This window comes from Solanum stenotomum, chromosome 3 (genome assembly GCF_019186545.1).
Source record: "Solanum stenotomum isolate F172 chromosome 3, ASM1918654v1, whole genome shotgun sequence".
NCBI lineage: Eukaryota > Viridiplantae > Streptophyta > Magnoliopsida > Solanales > Solanaceae > Solanum > Solanum stenotomum.
Genome location: NC_064284.1, coordinates 63,954,708 through 63,971,904, shown reverse-complemented (window position 1 = coordinate 63,971,904; position 17,197 = coordinate 63,954,708). Strand labels below are relative to the sequence as shown.

The window sequence follows — 17,197 nt, the reverse complement described above, 5'->3', positions numbered from 1 at the left end:
TTATAACTTGGCATACTTCTTGATATTCACAGCAGTATCTTTGACATTTTTTGGTATAGGCATGTTTGTCTTGATAGTAACTCTTGATGAAGAAATCAAAATTCTTTCCCCTAAATTTAAAGAATTTTTTTTCCACAAATTCACTTCCCAAACATGAATTGATTTTCCAACATTGAGAGGTTTAGCCTCAGCATATACAATTTCACCAAGATTTGCACTTTTTAGGTGGTGGATGCTGAGGTGGACTCCAGCCACCCTTCCAAATCCGGACGCCACGTGGGCGCCCATGCAAGCCAGAGACTCGGCTACTAGAGCTGAGACTCCACCATGCAACACCTCAAAAGGATAGCTCCATTTTTTTCTCTCTTTTTATCCTTTTTTTTTTTTTGCTTCCTTTAATTTTCTCTTGAATTCTTGGAAATGATGTGGGGGGATTGGAACCAAAAATGAGTTTATATAGAAATTTATTTATTGGTTTTTTGGATTTGTTTTCTACTTTTACAAAAAAAAAAAGGGATAAAAAGAGATTTTTTTTTTAATAATTAAGGAACTTGATGATGTAATTATGTTTTTGTTTTGTGGTTGGTACCATTTTTTTTTTAAGATAATAATGTCTGAGTCAGTTTACACGTGTATATTTTATTACTTCTTTTCTGAAAAAATGGATAAAGATAGAATAAAAGGATAAGAATACATATTATTTTGTTTTACTAGTCAACTTTAGCAAATTAAGAAAATTAATCTCATGTGTTTATCCTTTTTATTATTATGTAACCATTGTCCAAACTAATTGAAGTATTATTTGTCGATGGATAATAGATAGCATGTGAATGTTTTTATACGATTTCGTTAATTTTGAGAGACGGAAGAAATTAGATTAACAGAAAAAAAAATTCAAAAATCAAGACAAAGTGGAGGCCGATCGATTTAAATTGTTAAATTATCATTAATAAAGATAATTTAATAAAATAAATACTTAATTATTATTTTTCTAAAAAAATGTAAAATAAAAACGAATATATACTATGGTGATTATGATAATGTAAAATTGTATGTAGTACATATTTTGCTTGGTGGTTGGCCACTTTTAGGTGATACATTTAAAGTTCCTAAAAATAGAATATTAACTTATACAATCAGAGCATATATATATAGTCACACATTTATTTCTTTCCCTGATTTATCAATTCATCATATTTAATAAAAAGCTATTAAATTGCTAGTGGCAAAGGTTGCTTACGTTATCAATATATAAAAATTGAACTCTAATTTCTTTTGGTCGGTGTAATTAAACTTTGATAATGTATACGTAATCTTATTCCTTTCTTGTGAAGGTTAGAATTTCTTCGATAGATTATTGGCTCAACTCTCAAGTAAACTAGGTAAATAACATTTATAGGCATATTGTTATTCAATTTTAAATCAATGGCAGAGTCGATATTCTTGTTAAAATAATTCAAAATGTAAAAAAATAAACACACGAAGAATTCGATAAGACAATATTTATTATATATATGCATTTAAGAGACAATATATATATACTAAAAAATAACATTAAACATACGAGTTTCGAAGTTTTCATCGAAGGGGGTTCGAAATCGGATTGCACTCATTAACTCATGTGGTTCCGCCCTTGTATCTAATAGGTTTATCTCAAAATATATTAGTTATTTGTAGTTATTTTTTAATCGACACGATTGTGTAAATTACTTTTTCGTGATAGATTCATGGGACTTACGCCCCGTATCTTGGAGATTACGCCTCGCCCCATACCGTATAAAATGACTCGCCTCGCCTCACGTCTCGCCTTTTAAAACACTGGTGATAAATATTGTTCAATATTGCTTTTTGATTTCTAAATACTCTATTTATTAATACCCACTTTAAAATCCAATTAATTCGAATATCCCACCGCAATTCTTGGTGGTTGTATAATTTAATGTCTTAGAAAGTTAAGCTTTAACATTAAATCATGCATTTTTCAAGCTGTAACTGACTTTAAACTTATCCACTAATCCAAAAACTTTCAAAGACTTTTTTACCATTAAAACCTCATTAAAGTAATACTAGATAAATTAATAAGCTCTTTAAGATATACATGTCCCTAATTACTTGTTCACTTTTAAATTAACACATCTATTAAGAAAATAATTAATGACATAGTGAGTTTATCATTTTATCCCTATTAATTATGAAGTGGATGAAAAGTTCTACATTTTTCAAAATAAGTAGTCCTTTAATTGAGGGTATAATAGATAAAAAGAATTTGTCTTTTCTTGATTTGTCAAAATGAACAAGTAATTAGGGACAACTATAAAAGAAAAAATGGACAAGTAATTAGGGACTTTCTTCAGGTCCCAATTCGGGTCAATGGAGAAAATCATCAATTTCGATAAGATAATATATTTTCAGAAGTTCTACATTTTTCAAAATAATTAGTCCTTTAATTGAGGGTATAATAGGTAAAAAGAATCTGTCTTTTCTTGATTTGTCAAAATGGACAAGTAATTAGGGATAACTATAAAAAGAAAAGTGGACAAGTAATTAGGGATAGAGGGAGTAATATTTTCTTCAGGTCCCAATTCGGGTCAATGGAGAAAATCATCGCTAAGATAATATATTTTTAGAAGAGCGCGCACACACACATAGATATATAGTCCCGTTAATAGTATAAATTAATATTAATCCTTTTAATTACAAATATGTCTAAGAAAATTTAGTGAAATATGATTCTATTTTTTTTGTAAAAATTTAAATCTAGTTGAAACTCATCTCTAACTTTTCTTATTGCATCTAAAAGTTCCGGTGTTATCTTTTCGAACTACACCATAAAATTTTGACTAGAGTTTTAGATGCTAAGTGTTTCCTTATGCGTAATTGGTTTCAAAGGTATCGTATCAAATTCAATTTCACCATCAACATTGTTTTTTCCGATAGTATCCACAATTTCTTCTAAGCTATGAACCTATGAACATGTAACATTGTTCTAAATATGATATGTGTTTTTTGAACTGCATCATAAACTTATTTTTATGTAAATTTAATAAATATGATACATAAATTAGTAAGATGCACTGATTTTGACGTAGTCAAAATTAATCTTCATTGAATCTCAAAACACTCTTTAAATTAATAAATATTAATTTATCGATTAAATAATACCTCTACAATAATAATATTTCACGATCCCACCTATATTAATTTAGTGAGATTTTACTGTATAGTATATAAAGTTCACGTCAAAAACATATTTAAAATATCTATTTTTTGTTTCACGAATTTTACATATCAACTATCCTTTATTTTTGTAATCAATCTAACCTATCACTTTCTTTGTATTAATACACACCTTGATAGTGAATTGATCAAATATTTACTTCCAATCAATACCACACGTGTATAGGCCAACTCCAACATTAAGGTGTGTGAAGTTTGCGAGTTTCTTCCGCAACTATTCATTGTTCTCTTTATCTATTCATATCATCACTCCCTTTATATTAAAACATACCTCAATATTACATATTTATTTTCATTCAGCAACAGACATGTGTAAATCAATTCAGCGTCAAAGTATGTTTCAAACCATGAAAGAGATAAAGTTGAAATATAAAACTCAAAGAAAATGTGATAATTTAATTTAGATAGGTAAATAAAAAAAATTTCCTTGAAAAGAGGCAATCTGATAATTAACTCTTTTTTTTTGTCAACTAACATTCTTGACAAAAGAACCAAGTAAAACTGTTACAAAAAATTTATAAAAATGAATAATACTAGTACATTGACTATCTACTGCACTTAAATGCAGGATTGCTATAAGAATGTCACGAACAAATAATTAAAGTTTGGTTTGAATTTAAGTTATGATGAGATAAATTATGACGGGATTAGTTATAATGAGATAAGTTATGATAAAATTATTTTTTATTAAATGTTTGGTTTGTTGTATTCAAAATAATAAATTTTAAGAATAATTTATTTCTTTATAAAAATGCCCTTCATGAATTTAAAAAGTGATATATAAAAAGGGTTTAAAGAGGCATTTTTGTCATTTACTTATTTTATCCCAGGATAACCCAAGGGGAGGAATAACTTATCCCGGTCCTGGAATAAGTTATCTCGGACTTGCCAACCAAACAACAAATTAAGTGGCACTATAATTTAATCCCAGAACTATTTGATATTATCCTTCACGCCAAGTTAAAGAATAGATGGGAAATATCCATCCTTCATACTTCGATATAAAATTTATTATTTTATACCGAAGAGATTTGAAAAGATTATTTTATTTTATTTAAATTATAAGAGCACACGAGATCTTATTATCTTGTTGTTGCCTATGATATTGTATTGTCTTATAAGTTTAAATATTGTATTCTTATTAGTTACTATTACTTAAAATTCATTGTATTGTAGTGTTAAATATTTAGTTATGACTTACGTAGACAAAGAGTCCAATTTTACGTAATCATTTTGGTGTTGTTTCATAGTTATTTCATTTTTTTCACATTTTGTTTTTCCCTTATTATACTCTTTGTTTCAATCTGTTTGTCTTACTTTTTTATTAATTTATTTTTTAAAAATGTAGGGTTTCTATTTTAGCAACTCTTTAATATCAATTTTTCATATGACATACTTAAAACCACAAAATTAAAAGATATCTTAGTATATTTGATATAATTTTAATTAAAAAATTACATTACACTCTACTTTGAATCTTACCTTTCGAATTGATATATTCTTCAAAGTTAAAATTGATCATGGTGCAATCATCTTAATTCAAAAATTGCGATGTATATATAAAATTAAAATTATTTTAAAAAATATATATTTATAGTAGATGTTAAATTCCTTTTATTTTTTCATATTCTGATTCCGCTACAGATTGCGACTTTGCTAGTTGGATCGAGACATGACGATGTGACACACACAACCCCTGTCTCTGTGACATAACAAAAATTATTGTTTCACTTTATTTGGCACTATTTCATTGAAATAGAACAATATCGTTTCATACATACGAAACAATGGAATGTAAAATATGGATACAATAAGGGAAAAGATCATATAGTTCTCCACTGAGACAAACTCTCAACGGATCCTCTGCATGCTGGGAATGGGGAATAGAAAAACAGGGGAAGTCCCGTCCCAGGGCGAGCTTTGTTTATTTAAGAGAGAATGGGAGTGAATCGAACTACGATTCTTTCATGGATTGAGGCATTAATTCGCAAACCAAAATGGCACAGGAGGAGAAGGCAACAAAATTCAGCTCATAAGAAGTGCAACATGCTGCTACACGAGATACCTTTAATGTGTCATTCCAACTTGTTCAGGAAGGGCTAAAAATTTTCAGCCAGTATACATTTCAAACCGATACTGGCATAGCGTAACATTTCATGTCGATTCTCAGTAGAGAAAGCAATAAAGTTCAAGGGTGTAAACAGCAAGTCAAAGCTTTTAGCTAAAATGTCTCGATATCACATAACGTGCCCATCAAAACACTAAAGGGTGGGAGCTTACTCCAGTGTGAAAACGTATCCTAACACCATCATCATCATAAGCTGTGTAGCGAAGTCCAGAAGGCCAACAAACTACATCGACAAATTCTTGAAAGCGGAACCAGTGAATACCTGATCGAGTAGAAACTTTTTTGCAGTAGGATGATCTAAAACATAATGAAGAATACTGTAGAGATATTGAGAAAACAGGGTCTTGATTACTCCCACATTGTTGCTCTATACATCTTCTGGTGAAGTATACATTTCATCTCATTCACCGACTAAAAATAACGGTATTCCCCTGAGGATAAATCAAATTTGACTTCACGTTAGATGTCAGATCTCCAAAAAAAATAAATACACGTGCCAGCATATGTGCAGCTTTCCTCAATAGTAAAACAGTTCATTTTGTTATGCAAATGCAGGATTCATCGAGTACCAAATTACTCACCAGCCTCCATGTCTTGAGAAATAATCATTATCAAGAGATATAGCAAGTGCAACAGCTACTGCTCTTTCTGATAGGCTTAATGGGCGTGCTACATCCAACTCTTCAATCTACATTGAAAAAGAAACCAAAACAATTGTGAATCATCCGCCACTGGTCGCAATACATGCCATCTTGCATTTCTAGCTCATCTCAAGATGTTCTCAACACACTTTCACATGTAACAACCAATAAACTATTCAAGAAAAGTTCAATAAACAAGTTTGAGTCTTCCCACACCAGTCTCACCATCACATCACCAAAATAGGAGAGTTTTTTTAAATAAATTTTTATTTTGCTTTTTGGTTGGGTCAGGAGGTGAGGGATCACTTATGAATAATTGGAAAAAAAAATGAAGGTTTAAGATGTTAGTACAGGTGCTCCCACTTATGAGTGATTGGAAAAATAAGTGAAGGCTTTAGATTCAGTAGAGTTGCTTTACCCCTGTAACAGGACAAATACTGGAATCAGCATTCCCAAACCGAATCACATACTGGCCAGCATCAGTGAATATCTGTCACACAAACAACACAACATTAGTTCTTTGTGATAAAAATGCTGAAAACTGAGGAATTATTTCAACAGAACCAAAAAAGGATATCATAGAAATATGTTCCGGGCCACCATGAGCTTACATATCATTTCAAATCAATAGACTCCCATGTTTAAAAATATTTTGTCAGTAATGAACTGAAATGTGATAATGCAGCAGAAGAGACGCATAATATTTATAGTTGGCATGCCACAATGTGAGAGAAATGAGACATAAGAAACAGCAAGAAATGCAGAATTTTGACCGTAAAGCATCTCCTACCAAAGAAGACAAATATAATTTATCTTAGAAAGTAGACACAATCAACTTCATGACTAAGTAATAAAGCATTTTTCCTGTAACTGTGAACCATTCTGCTTCATGTATCCTGAGATAATTAGCAGCCTCAACCAGAGGAAAAAAAAAAAAGGAAGAAGGAAAATCACCTCAAAACCAAAACCTCTCCAATCACGATCTATCTGAGCCAGCACCTTCCCATCGATGTCCTTCAAAGTAAATGTCCAATTCCAAAAGCCAGGATTTTCAACAACAGCAAACTGCTTATTCCTACAACATGTGATAAACATGTTCTAAGTCATAAAATAAGCTAAAGTCCATTGAACAACATTGTTTATCTGATACAACGGATCAAAGTGGGTGCTTTCAAACGGATCAAAGTGGGTGCTTTCAAGAGTCAGAAGTGTTTCCAGCAAGTCATTTAGATACTAAACTAGGAAATATTTAGACGCTATAGCAACCACAAGTCATTACATTTCTGCAGAGAGTATCGAAGGCTTCAGTGTTTGTGGCTCACTTTTACACCAAGGTGTGTTTGGTAAATGTTTTCCAATTTTCCTATGTTTGGTTGGTCAAAATGTTTAGAAAACATATTCTTAGGAAAACTAACTCCTTAAAAATGAGGAAATTGACTTCCTTAATGGAAGGTGGGAAAACAAGTTGCATAAGTGACATTCCAAGTTTATTGTTGACCATCTCTCCATTTAATAGAAAATCCAGGAGGTGTGACAAATTTCAAGAACTTGATATTATCAAACCACCCATACTCGCTAAACTTAACTTTTCCTCTTTCACACTATAGATAGTGAGATCAAAATATGTTAAGCTTTAGGAACACAATTAACTTCAGTTTACATGTTAAAAACCTTAATCCAACTTAAATCCGCACTAATTCAATGAACCATGAAAGTTATTCAACCAATCCACAATTCCTTAAGTAAATCCATGTTACTGACTCCACCTAATTGGATCTTCAAACCATACAACCCCTCGAAACAAGAGATTTGAGGGATAGAGAGATAATTTGTGACTAACATGAATACGTGGAAATATTGCAAAAAGGAGATTACCCCAAGTACAGATCATAAATTCTCCTCCAGAGATGCCATCTTCTGTGGACAACACCAACCTCCTGGAAACATTTACAACGAGAGCTTAAAACTACTGGAACATATGACCTAAAAATTGACAATTCACGGGAATGGCTTGCATAAATGCATACTTCTCCATTTATCTCTGCATAAATTGAGCTGTTGATCCACCAAAAGGGCCTCCGAACCTTATTTGATCAGTACAGATAGATAATTATAAATTCTGGGTATACATATATTCTGAAATTAGAGCTAATTGAATACCTCAATGAACAATACAAAACGCTGTTTTAAATTTCGTACCCTAAAGAGCTCATTGCCAAGGCCGTCAGTTACGTAAGCCACAAATGGGCGCCTTGTACGAAGAAACTACAACAAAGAACAACACATTTAGGTGAAAAGATAATAAAAATTATAAAAGTCCCGGTGCACTCTAATAAAAGAAAAAAAGCATCAGCTTGCTGCCAGTGTATGGTATTAGTTAGCAGACAATTAATGAAACAAGATGCAGCTTCACTTGTGAAACCTGATGCAAATGCAAGGTTCTCTGAAGCTCTCTTTCATCTACGATGCTTTCTCTTCTTTCTTTCTTTTTTTAGGATAAGTAATAAGAAACTTTTTACAAATGAAAGCTGCACTGAGCCTGTGCTTCAAAAGATAATTACAGAGAGTGCAATTCTCCTTATCAGATCATTCATTGCATCTACAAAATACATCATATACAATGGTAGGTTGCCCCAGAAAGCTAAAAGACAAATGCAACTAGTTTAATTCAAAAATTCTGTGAGAATATTCAAACAGGAGTGAAGAAAATGAACTGGAAAAATATCACATTGTGGCTTTTTATTGGATGTTTTAGCTAATGATCATATTCCTTCTCCACACAACGGATATTTTAATTTGGTGAAGATACCTTTCTCCATGATTATATATGGGGGAGTGCATTATACTAGCCAATAACATGAGAAATACCAACAGTGTAAAAGAACCCTCGTGTCATATCTATCCTAATATGTCACCACCATTCAATATCAATTTTTCGTATTCAAAACTCCTATTGGTCCACTCTCCCATTCAGAGTTTCTGTCACCTCCTATTTTGCAGCCTTCAGCACTTACTCCGGCGTTAATCATATTCTCTACAACATATAAGACAATGACATTGGTAACACCTCCCAACAAAAGAGGGTGGATATGCATCTGTGGATCAGTCAACCACTCTACCAGCATGAAAGAAGACCAACTACATAAATGAGAACATGTTTTTGTTGATCTCAGTATAACTTATAAATATGCCGCCACTTCCAGTATCGAGTTTTCATCTTCAACAAGATGCAACTTGCATTTTCATATACCCAGACATGATTTCTACTGGCAGAATCACCATCACTACTCCAGTGTTGCAGTCCTCACTCTCCAGTTTATTGATGCCAACTCCATAAATTTCTGTATAGATTATTTGCTTGTTATACTTCTCAAAACGACCAACACTTTATGCATGCTCTTCTCCTGTTACCAAGGGATAGCTGGAATAGGTTCATAACGCTACAGATGCACCCAATGCAAATTCAATCAGCTAGACATAAATTACATTTAAATCACTGAACCATGCTAATCATCTAAAACAATAACTCGGCCTCTACAATCTTTGACCATTGAGGGGAAATTCAATTGATGACACCAATTCTTTGTCATCCAAATTCATGCAGTCACGAGTCACCCTCCGGTTTTACTCCCAATAAACTTCTACTTAGCCAATCCAATCCAGCTTAGACTTCTCAATCTCATATAACCAACATCGATACTTGGTATGTGATGTTCAAAAAGTGCATAGTTGATTAAGGATGCATTGCATGCATATTAATCAACTAGAAAATTACAATAAAGATGATGATTGACCATGTCAGTGATGTAAAGTTATGTGAAAACCACGTGCATGATATATGTTGATAAATATACGTAATTAGCCTCTCCTCTGAATTACTCTACAGTACTGCCGGATTATTAAGCTAAAAACATTCTTTCACAGCCTCATCGAGAACCCAAACAATAATAGAAATACAAGCTTCTTTTGAGCAAAAGGTTAAATAAGACAAACAAATCAAAAGTAGATAGCAAAACGAAGAACCAGAAGTACCTGTCTTGCAAGGAGATTACTTTTTTCACGAATGAAACCTACAGGCTAGAAAGACAATATTCAAGTAAGAACTAATTTATCAATGAGGGAAATTTTATTAGATCAAATTGTCTATGCAAGCAGTAAACTGCAGTGAGAGAACTAGAAGGCATTAGAGGTTACTTACCGATTGTGGGAAGCAGACATCCATGACTGCATATCTGTTTTCCTGTAAATTATATAGAAAATCAATCACAAAACTCTGTAGTCAAAGTATATCAAAGAAAAAGAAAAAGTAGATTAAAAAGAACATGTTTAGAGACATCCAACCCCAATATCTCAACACCACAATAAAACTCTAGAAGAGTTCTTCTGTCCCAATTTGTGTGGCACTGTTCGACCGTCCATGAAGTTTAAGAAACAAAAGGTAGACTTTTGAAACTTATGGTCTAAAACAAGTCTTAGACATTTGTGTGATTTTAAACTTAAATTGATTCAAAATATGGAAAGATGACATTCTTTTTGGGATAGACTATAAACTATGCCACATAAATTGGGATAGAGGGAGTATAATTAAATTTGAGGGTTTACAACTGAAGTAAATATTTTGGTTCTCCTTCTCTCTTCAAGTGTTTTGGGTACTCAACAGCGTAGACTGTTGAGGAGTTCAGAGGAACTCAACAAAAATAATGAGCCCGGAGAGAACAGAGTAGGTTTAGTAGGAAGAGAAATGGGCTTGAAGAAAAAATACTGCTCTGATGGTTTGAGTTGAGAGAGAAACCCAGAGTGAGCGAATACACAAGATAAAATATACAGTTGGGCCAAAAATATAGAGAATATAGAGAACATGATTGCATCAGACTTCTGAATAAGGGAGTTCACTAAACTTAAGCTCCAATTCCATATGAACGAATGTAAGCCGTAGAGGTGGGTGTTCAGTTCTTTCGAACCTCAGTTTTCGGTTATTCATAAGGGTGTACCAAATACCAAACCGTTTTTTTTTTCAAATTCGGTTCGGTGCGATTTTTTCTAATTTTGGTTCTTCAGATTTTTCTAATTGATCACTCCATATGCCCAGGGTAGTTGATGGAAATGTGACTTGGGTTCCGCAAAGCCTCTAGTGCTCATTCAACAGCCACATATGACAGTATTTGAGATGAAGAACTTGAGCAGCAACCAAATGACTTTAAAAGATTAGTAATCTAGAACCCTTTGACCAAGCAAATAGATACAAATAATAATTGCAATACCAATAATGATGTTCATAAGAATAAATTAGTAAAGCCACAAACTTACTTGCTCAAAACCAAGCATAAGATTAGCCCACTCAATATCTCTTGTTATCAGCAAGTTAGATCTTGCAAGAAGAGGTGCAACCATGGCCTGAAAGAAGAAAGATATTGGAATTTCGGTGCTTTTTATACATTCCAACTCTTAACAGAAACAAAGGCAACAATTATACATTTTCTGATTGACAACAATAGCAATATATAAGTACATGTTTAAGCAGGAAAGGTAACAAATTACAATGAAATTTTTCAGCCTAAAATAAAGAGTTCATGAACTACAAAAGAGACGTCCAGCCACGTCTGTAAAGGAAAATATAGAGTGACTCTGTATTGTACCCTAGACAAAGTAACTTAAAATATGCCCAGGGTAGTTGATGGAAGTATGACTTTGGCTCAGCAAAGCCTTTAGTGCTACTCTTAACAGCCAGGGATGCCAGTATTTGAGATGAAGAACTTAAGCAATAACCAAACTGACTTTAAAATGATTAGTAATTCAGAACTCTTTGACAAAGCGAACAGATACATAGTTCCTTAAGCAAGAAAATAACATTTTAAATATATAATCGATGAGCTGAAAATAAGAGGATTTAGAGATTCTGTCCCTCTAAAGGGAGCAAGGTGACTAGAGCACTGAGTAGAGTCAAAGATCTCCCGTAAAGTAAATGCAAAACCAGTTGCAGAGCAAACACTTTTTATAATGCATGAGCAATATTAGACACATTACTCATTAGAGCCATCAATTAGGAAGTAAACAACCTAGTCAGATCCTGAGCACACCTATTCAAATTAAAAGAAGCAACAAAGACAGAAGCGATTGGCCATTTTGCAGATAGGAGACCAATTAAAGCTATAACTTGGGAATTCAGTTTCATGTTAGGGGGCATATATGTTGAACATAAAATTCTACATTTCTTTTGGTTATGAATGCTAGAAGGGTTTGACAACTCTACCTCCTCAACTGATGTTGGCTCCAAAATACCTGTCACAGATTGGCTTATAGGTGGTTGCTTGAGAACTGGCTTGACTTTCTTGTGAGGTGTCTCTTCTGGAATGGAGGCACCTGAGAACATTTTTCTAAACCGAACTTGGAAAAATGTGTCAAAACCTGTTGTTCCTCTCTGGTCTACAGTATTTCTCAATTTTCTTTTCTGTTTTCTTCCAGATCTTTGTTTCTTTTTGTCAGCAAGCCAAAGCTGCACAAAAAAATCCCTGTTCAAATCAGGACCACCTCCCGACCTCTTCCCATATTGTCGAGATACAACAATTGCACCTGGTCCTGCCCCTTGGGCAATGCCAGTAACAAATCCAGGCAGCTTATCCCTCCCTAGCATATTTCCTTCAAAGGCCAATTCTCTAGAAAGATTTCCAGTTTGATTAAGCGAAGATGATAGGTATCTTCTTTGTAACTGTGATTGGACAGAAGAACTGTTTTTAACAACAAACATCCCATTCCAATGCTCATTTGTCCCCAAACTTTCCGATGATCTGCACTTGTATTGTCTAGCTAAACAACGAAAACTCATTCTCCAGCTCATCTATCGATAAAATAATCTTAGTCAAATACATTATCAATCTATATTGAATACACATTCTTAAGTAGTAAACAACATAGCAAAAATCAATTACTCATAACTCGTAATCAGGGACGGAGCTAGCTCATCAGTCTAAATTTGATTCCAAACCTTATATACGTATTAAGAAATTACTAATTTAAAACCCAGTAATTCTAAAGGAATAAAACCGGAACACATAAACTTCAAATTCTGGTTTCGCCTCTATAGCATATTCATGAAATTGAAACTTAAACTCAAACTGTAAAGCTTTAAACAAGTCATTAGCAAAACAAACAAATACAAAAGAATGAATTCCAAAAATATCTAAACACGGGGTTTTTCAACCAATCACACAATCAAAAACGCACAAATTCATAAACACTTCAATTGAATTATTCTCACCTTAGCATAACGGAGAAGAATATCAAAAATGTTGATCTACAGAAGAATTTGCTGGTACTTCAATGGCGTTAAGGGAAGTACAGTGAGAATTTGTTCTTCGAAGTTACCAGAAAGTAAAAATGGAGAATGAATGTTGTCGGGTCGGGTCGGGTTTGGTGCCCGAGACTGTTTAGCGGGAGAAGTGCAAAGATGGCCAAGTTAGGGTCATTTACACTTTTATCCCTGTTTTTGTTGGCGAATTTTAGAGTCATTTTCTTTTTAGTCCATTTAAAAAAAGGTCTCTTTTTTTAATAATTTTGTAATTTTAACTTTTCATATGACATATTTAATATCATAAAATTAAAGAAAATTTCAATACATTTAACACATCTTTAATTTAAGAGCACAAGATTTAAAAATCTTATTTACTTTCTTAAATTTCGTGTCAAGTAAAACAAATTTCCAACTACAACGTTCTAAGCTCTTCAATTCTTGATTTCATAGTGATAAAGTTCGAACACACTATGTTCCAACCAAGATAATTTCTTTACTTCGAAATTTAAGAAGGAAAGAAAAATTGATTTTTAAAACTTGTTATTTTAAACAAGTTGTAGAAATTTATGTAGTTATAATTATATATCTAGTATGTGAATACTTGAAAATGATGAATGAGTCTTGTGCACGTTTTATTGCATTTGTAATTTGAAGAAGTTAGAGTGCACCAGACCTTACCACTACTCCACAGATAGAAAGATTGTTTCTGATAGACCTCGGCTGACAGAAAAAAACTCAACTCAAACCATAGAGTTTAAACACAAAGAATGAGTTTCAAAAAATCCAAACACAAGGTTTTTATAAATCACCATCAAAAAGGCCTTATGTTCANAAGCTCTTCAATTCTTGATTTCATAGTGATAAAGTTCGAACACACTATGTTCCAACCAAGATAATTTCTTTACTTCGAAATTTAAGAAGGAAAGAAAAATTGATTTTTAAAACTTGTTATTTTAAATAAGTTGTAGAAATTTATGTAGAAATTGATTTTTAAAACTTGTTATTTTAAATAAGTTGTAGAAATTTATGTAGAAATTTTAAATAAGTTGTAGAAATTATATATCATCTCACTTAGTATGTGAATACTTGAAAATGATGAATGAGTCTTGTGCATGTTTTATTGCATTTGTAATTTGAAGAAGTTAGAGTGCATGGAGAGAGAGGTTGTTTCTGATAGATCTCGGTTGAAAGAAAAAAATTCAACTCAAACCATAGAATTTAAACACAAAAAACGAGTTTCAAAAAATCAAAACACACGGTTTTTATAAATCACCATCAAAAAGGTCTTTTGTTCAATCATGTAAAATTCATAACATATAGTCTGCAGTATAATCTACTAATATATGGATGGATACAAAGTGGTCTTATTATTATTGGGTTGATAAATTCTGTGTCTCAGGTTTAAGCCTTGCATTAGCAATACTCCGAAAAACTTTCAAAATTCCTTTAAATGATACAGCTCCAACCAAATTGTGATCCTCATCAATGACCCAAACGGAACTAGCACGATGTGCAAGTGCTTGAATTAGCACAGCTGCCAATGAACTCCCGGGGTAACATGTGATCGCCTCTGACCTTCTTGATGAGGAATATCGTCCTGATCCATTTCTACTTGACCCAGATTCATCGTCAGAAGAACAACTGCAAGCTGAAGATGATGAAGACGACACTGAAAATTCTTCCTCCATCAGTTTGGTCATCAGGCCAAGTTTTTTCTCTTGCAACCTCATTTTTACCAATCCAACCAAGTCCTCTGGAGGACCACCATAGTCTATGTATGCCATGAGATCACCGGCTGAAAGAGTCGTGATTGCTGCTGCAACATCTTCATCACAGTATGCAAGAGTGGAAGCAGAGATTTCCCCAATTAGTTTATTGTCATTATCCACAACTGCCAACGCGGTTTGTTCAATATTTGCTAGAGTAATGGAATCCAAAGCAGATATTGCAGGATCGTGGTAGCCAACAGTCATAATGTTGTGATCTATGATGTTGAGGGATTCAATCGAAAACGTGGGCATAGGAGAGAAGACTCCAATGGAATTGAGAAGGAAACGTGCAACATCTTCTTGTGTTAGCCAACAATATTCAACTCCATTATGATGTGTAGATCTCGGAGAGGATGATTTTCTCCTTGAATCTGTGCTTGCATAGTTGTAAATTGGTATGACCGCGTTTTGGGTACCTTCAATCATGTAATCTATAGCTTCGAGCAAGCTGAACAAACAGAAATGTAATTTCAGAAGACTACCAATAACAACAAACATCAGTAACATCAATCTACCAGCAATAGATCCATTGAAAACTAAGAAAAATGATCCAGGAAAAGGACAATTGGGCAAAAATTTCTGCTGCAAGTATTATTAAGATAACAAAATTCAATAGAAGAGCAACACAAACCTTGAATTGGGCTCCAAATGCCTCACAATTGAATCTTCTTTAGGCAAAAGCTTCGATATCGGAACTTCAAATGCCTTGGAAGAATCAATCAAATTCTCTTGTTTAGAGAGAAAGCAAATCACATCCACCATAGATATCTTCCCAACGCAATGACATCCATCATCATCATCTGCTTTAACTTTTTCTAGAACCGAAGAAGAATGATCGCAATTCCATACGCTTACATGAGTCTCGCCGGATCTCTTCAACAACAATAACGCCTCTGCTACCGTGGCATTCTCCGGAATTGACCTTAACGCCGGCTTACCAAGGCATAAATCTGATACATCCCGATTCAAAAAACGTACTGCCATGCAAATGATAATCACCGAGATAGTTAGTATTAATAATATAAATGCAAAAAACAAAGAGAAATAGGCGTAGGCGTAGGCGTAGACGGCGAGGCAAAAATGGAGAATTTTGAGTTGCCGGAAAACGCCGTGTGAGAAGATCTGGTGGCCGTCTCAGGGGATGACGACTGAGGAAAAATGGAGGAAAATTGAGATATTTATAGGCGGGAGATTACCGGAATAACCGGTAAGAGGGATGAGTTTTTTGACACAGATTGTGGGGCCCGGGAGGATACAAGTGGTTAAACAAGTTTGATTTGGAAACAATAAGAAAATGACAAAAAAGATACCAACATGGGTCGTGGTGTACTGGTGGAAGTGCTTCACCATTAACCAAAGATCTCAGGTTCGAGTTTGGGAGCGTCACCCCCGAACGGGCTCTACAATGTGCGATCCGTATTTAATCGGAGCTCCAATATAGGCTCCGGACACCGAGTGGAAAACCAACAAAAAAAAAAGAGAAAATGACAAAAAAGGTCCTACCGGGAGTCGAACCCAGGTCGCTGGATTCAAAGTCCAGAGTGCTAACCACTACACCATAGAACCGGATGTCCTGTTTGCTTCCAAACATTTATCATATTCTTTGATTATTAATTGAAAAACTTCTCACTAACTGCAAAAAAAAAATAGTCTGCTTTTACGAGTTGAATCATAAAAGCAGTCACTAATACTTGCATTAAGGTAGCTTGTTTATACGACACCCTTCGAAGTGATATCCTTTTTCGGACCCTACTAATATAAGATGTTTTGTATACCGAACTATCTTTTTTTCTCTAAATATACCTGAAATAAAAAGAGGACATGTCCTTCTGGATGACTCAGTTGGTTTGGAGGATGATTATCCACACGGATGACCCGGGATCGATCCCCCCTCAATGCCTTCTAGTGGCACGCTGGGGGGTTTACCCAGCGCTCACCTCTAGCGGAGTTTACCCTGCGTACCCGAATGACGTTTCTTGTCGTCCTTATTGACAATTTTTTTAACAAACATTTTCATGTCTATCTATTTTGTAATGCTTCCTAAACCCTTCTAAATTCAGAGAATCCTTGGTGAAGTGCAATGCTTTTGTCTTTTTGGGCTTTTTTTCATGGCAATTATTATCGTCGACCATAA

At 33.8% G+C, this 17,197-nt stretch overlaps 3 protein-coding genes and 1 non-coding gene across 4 annotated transcripts; all 4 read right to left on the bottom strand.

Annotated features, from left to right (window-relative positions):
- On the bottom strand, positions 1-5,725 carry LOC125859166 (1,4-dihydroxy-2-naphthoyl-CoA thioesterase 1-like). The gene is made up of 5 exons (XM_049538874.1): positions 5,718-5,725; positions 5,518-5,662; positions 5,231-5,302; positions 5,019-5,107; positions 1-349 (listed from the first exon to the last, which is right to left on the bottom strand). The coding sequence occupies exons 1-5, from the start codon at positions 5,723-5,725 to the stop codon at positions 1-3; spliced, it is 663 nt and encodes a 220-aa protein (XP_049394831.1).
- LOC125860304 (altered inheritance rate of mitochondria protein 25) lies at positions 5,284-13,394 on the bottom strand. Its single transcript, XM_049540233.1, has 12 exons — positions 13,262-13,394; positions 12,257-12,841; positions 11,314-11,400; positions 10,205-10,246; positions 10,039-10,083; positions 8,206-8,271; positions 8,034-8,090; positions 7,882-7,943; positions 6,961-7,081; positions 6,425-6,496; positions 5,947-6,053; positions 5,284-5,796 (listed from the first exon to the last, which is right to left on the bottom strand). The coding sequence occupies exons 2-12, from the start codon at positions 12,839-12,841 to the stop codon at positions 5,766-5,768; spliced, it is 1,275 nt and encodes a 424-aa protein (XP_049396190.1). The 5' UTR covers positions 13,262-13,394; the 3' UTR covers positions 5,284-5,765.
- A 1,136-nt stretch (positions 13,395-14,530) lies between these two features.
- On the bottom strand, positions 14,531-16,196 carry LOC125860877 (CBS domain-containing protein CBSX5-like). Its single transcript, XM_049540909.1, has 2 exons — positions 15,695-16,196; positions 14,531-15,511 (listed from the first exon to the last, which is right to left on the bottom strand). Exons 1-2 carry the CDS (start codon positions 16,045-16,047, stop codon positions 14,665-14,667), a joined length of 1,200 nt encoding a protein of 399 aa, XP_049396866.1. The 5' UTR covers positions 16,048-16,196; the 3' UTR covers positions 14,531-14,664.
- Positions 16,197-16,557: 361 nt separating this feature from the next.
- Positions 16,558-16,629, bottom strand: TRNAQ-UUG (transfer RNA glutamine (anticodon UUG)). Its single transcript has one exon. It is a non-coding gene; the product is annotated as a tRNA-Gln (tRNA).
- Positions 16,630-17,197: the final 568 nt, after the last annotated feature.

Bases quoted from the DNA above. Each gene is read 5' to 3' on its own strand.
- LOC125859166 (XM_049538874.1), bottom strand. The intron at 5,303-5,517 runs GTAAGCTCCCAC...GACACATTAAAG, and splicing joins GGATACGTTTTCACACTGGA to GTATCTCGTGTAGCAGCATG. The intron at 350-5,018 runs GTATGTATGAAA...AAAAAAATGGAG, and splicing joins ATTTTACATTCCATTGTTTC to CTATCCTTTTGAGGTGTTGC.
- LOC125860304 (XM_049540233.1), bottom strand. From the start codon at position 12,841: ATGAGCTGGAGAATGAGTTTTCGTTGTTTAGCTAGACAATACAAGTGC. The intron at 8,091-8,205 runs GTACGAAATTTA...TGATCAAATAAG, and splicing joins TTGGCAATGAGCTCTTTAGG to GTTCGGAGGCCCTTTTGGTG. The intron at 7,944-8,033 runs GTATGCATTTAT...AAATGTTTCCAG, and splicing joins ATGCAGAGATAAATGGAGAA to GAGGTTGGTGTTGTCCACAG.
- LOC125860877 (XM_049540909.1), bottom strand. From the start codon at position 16,047: ATGGCAGTACGTTTTTTGAATCGGGATGTATCAGATTTATGCCTTGGT. The intron at 15,512-15,694 runs GTTTGTGTTGCT...CTGTTTGTTCAG, and splicing joins CATTTGGAGCCCAATTCAAG to CTTGCTCGAAGCTATAGATT.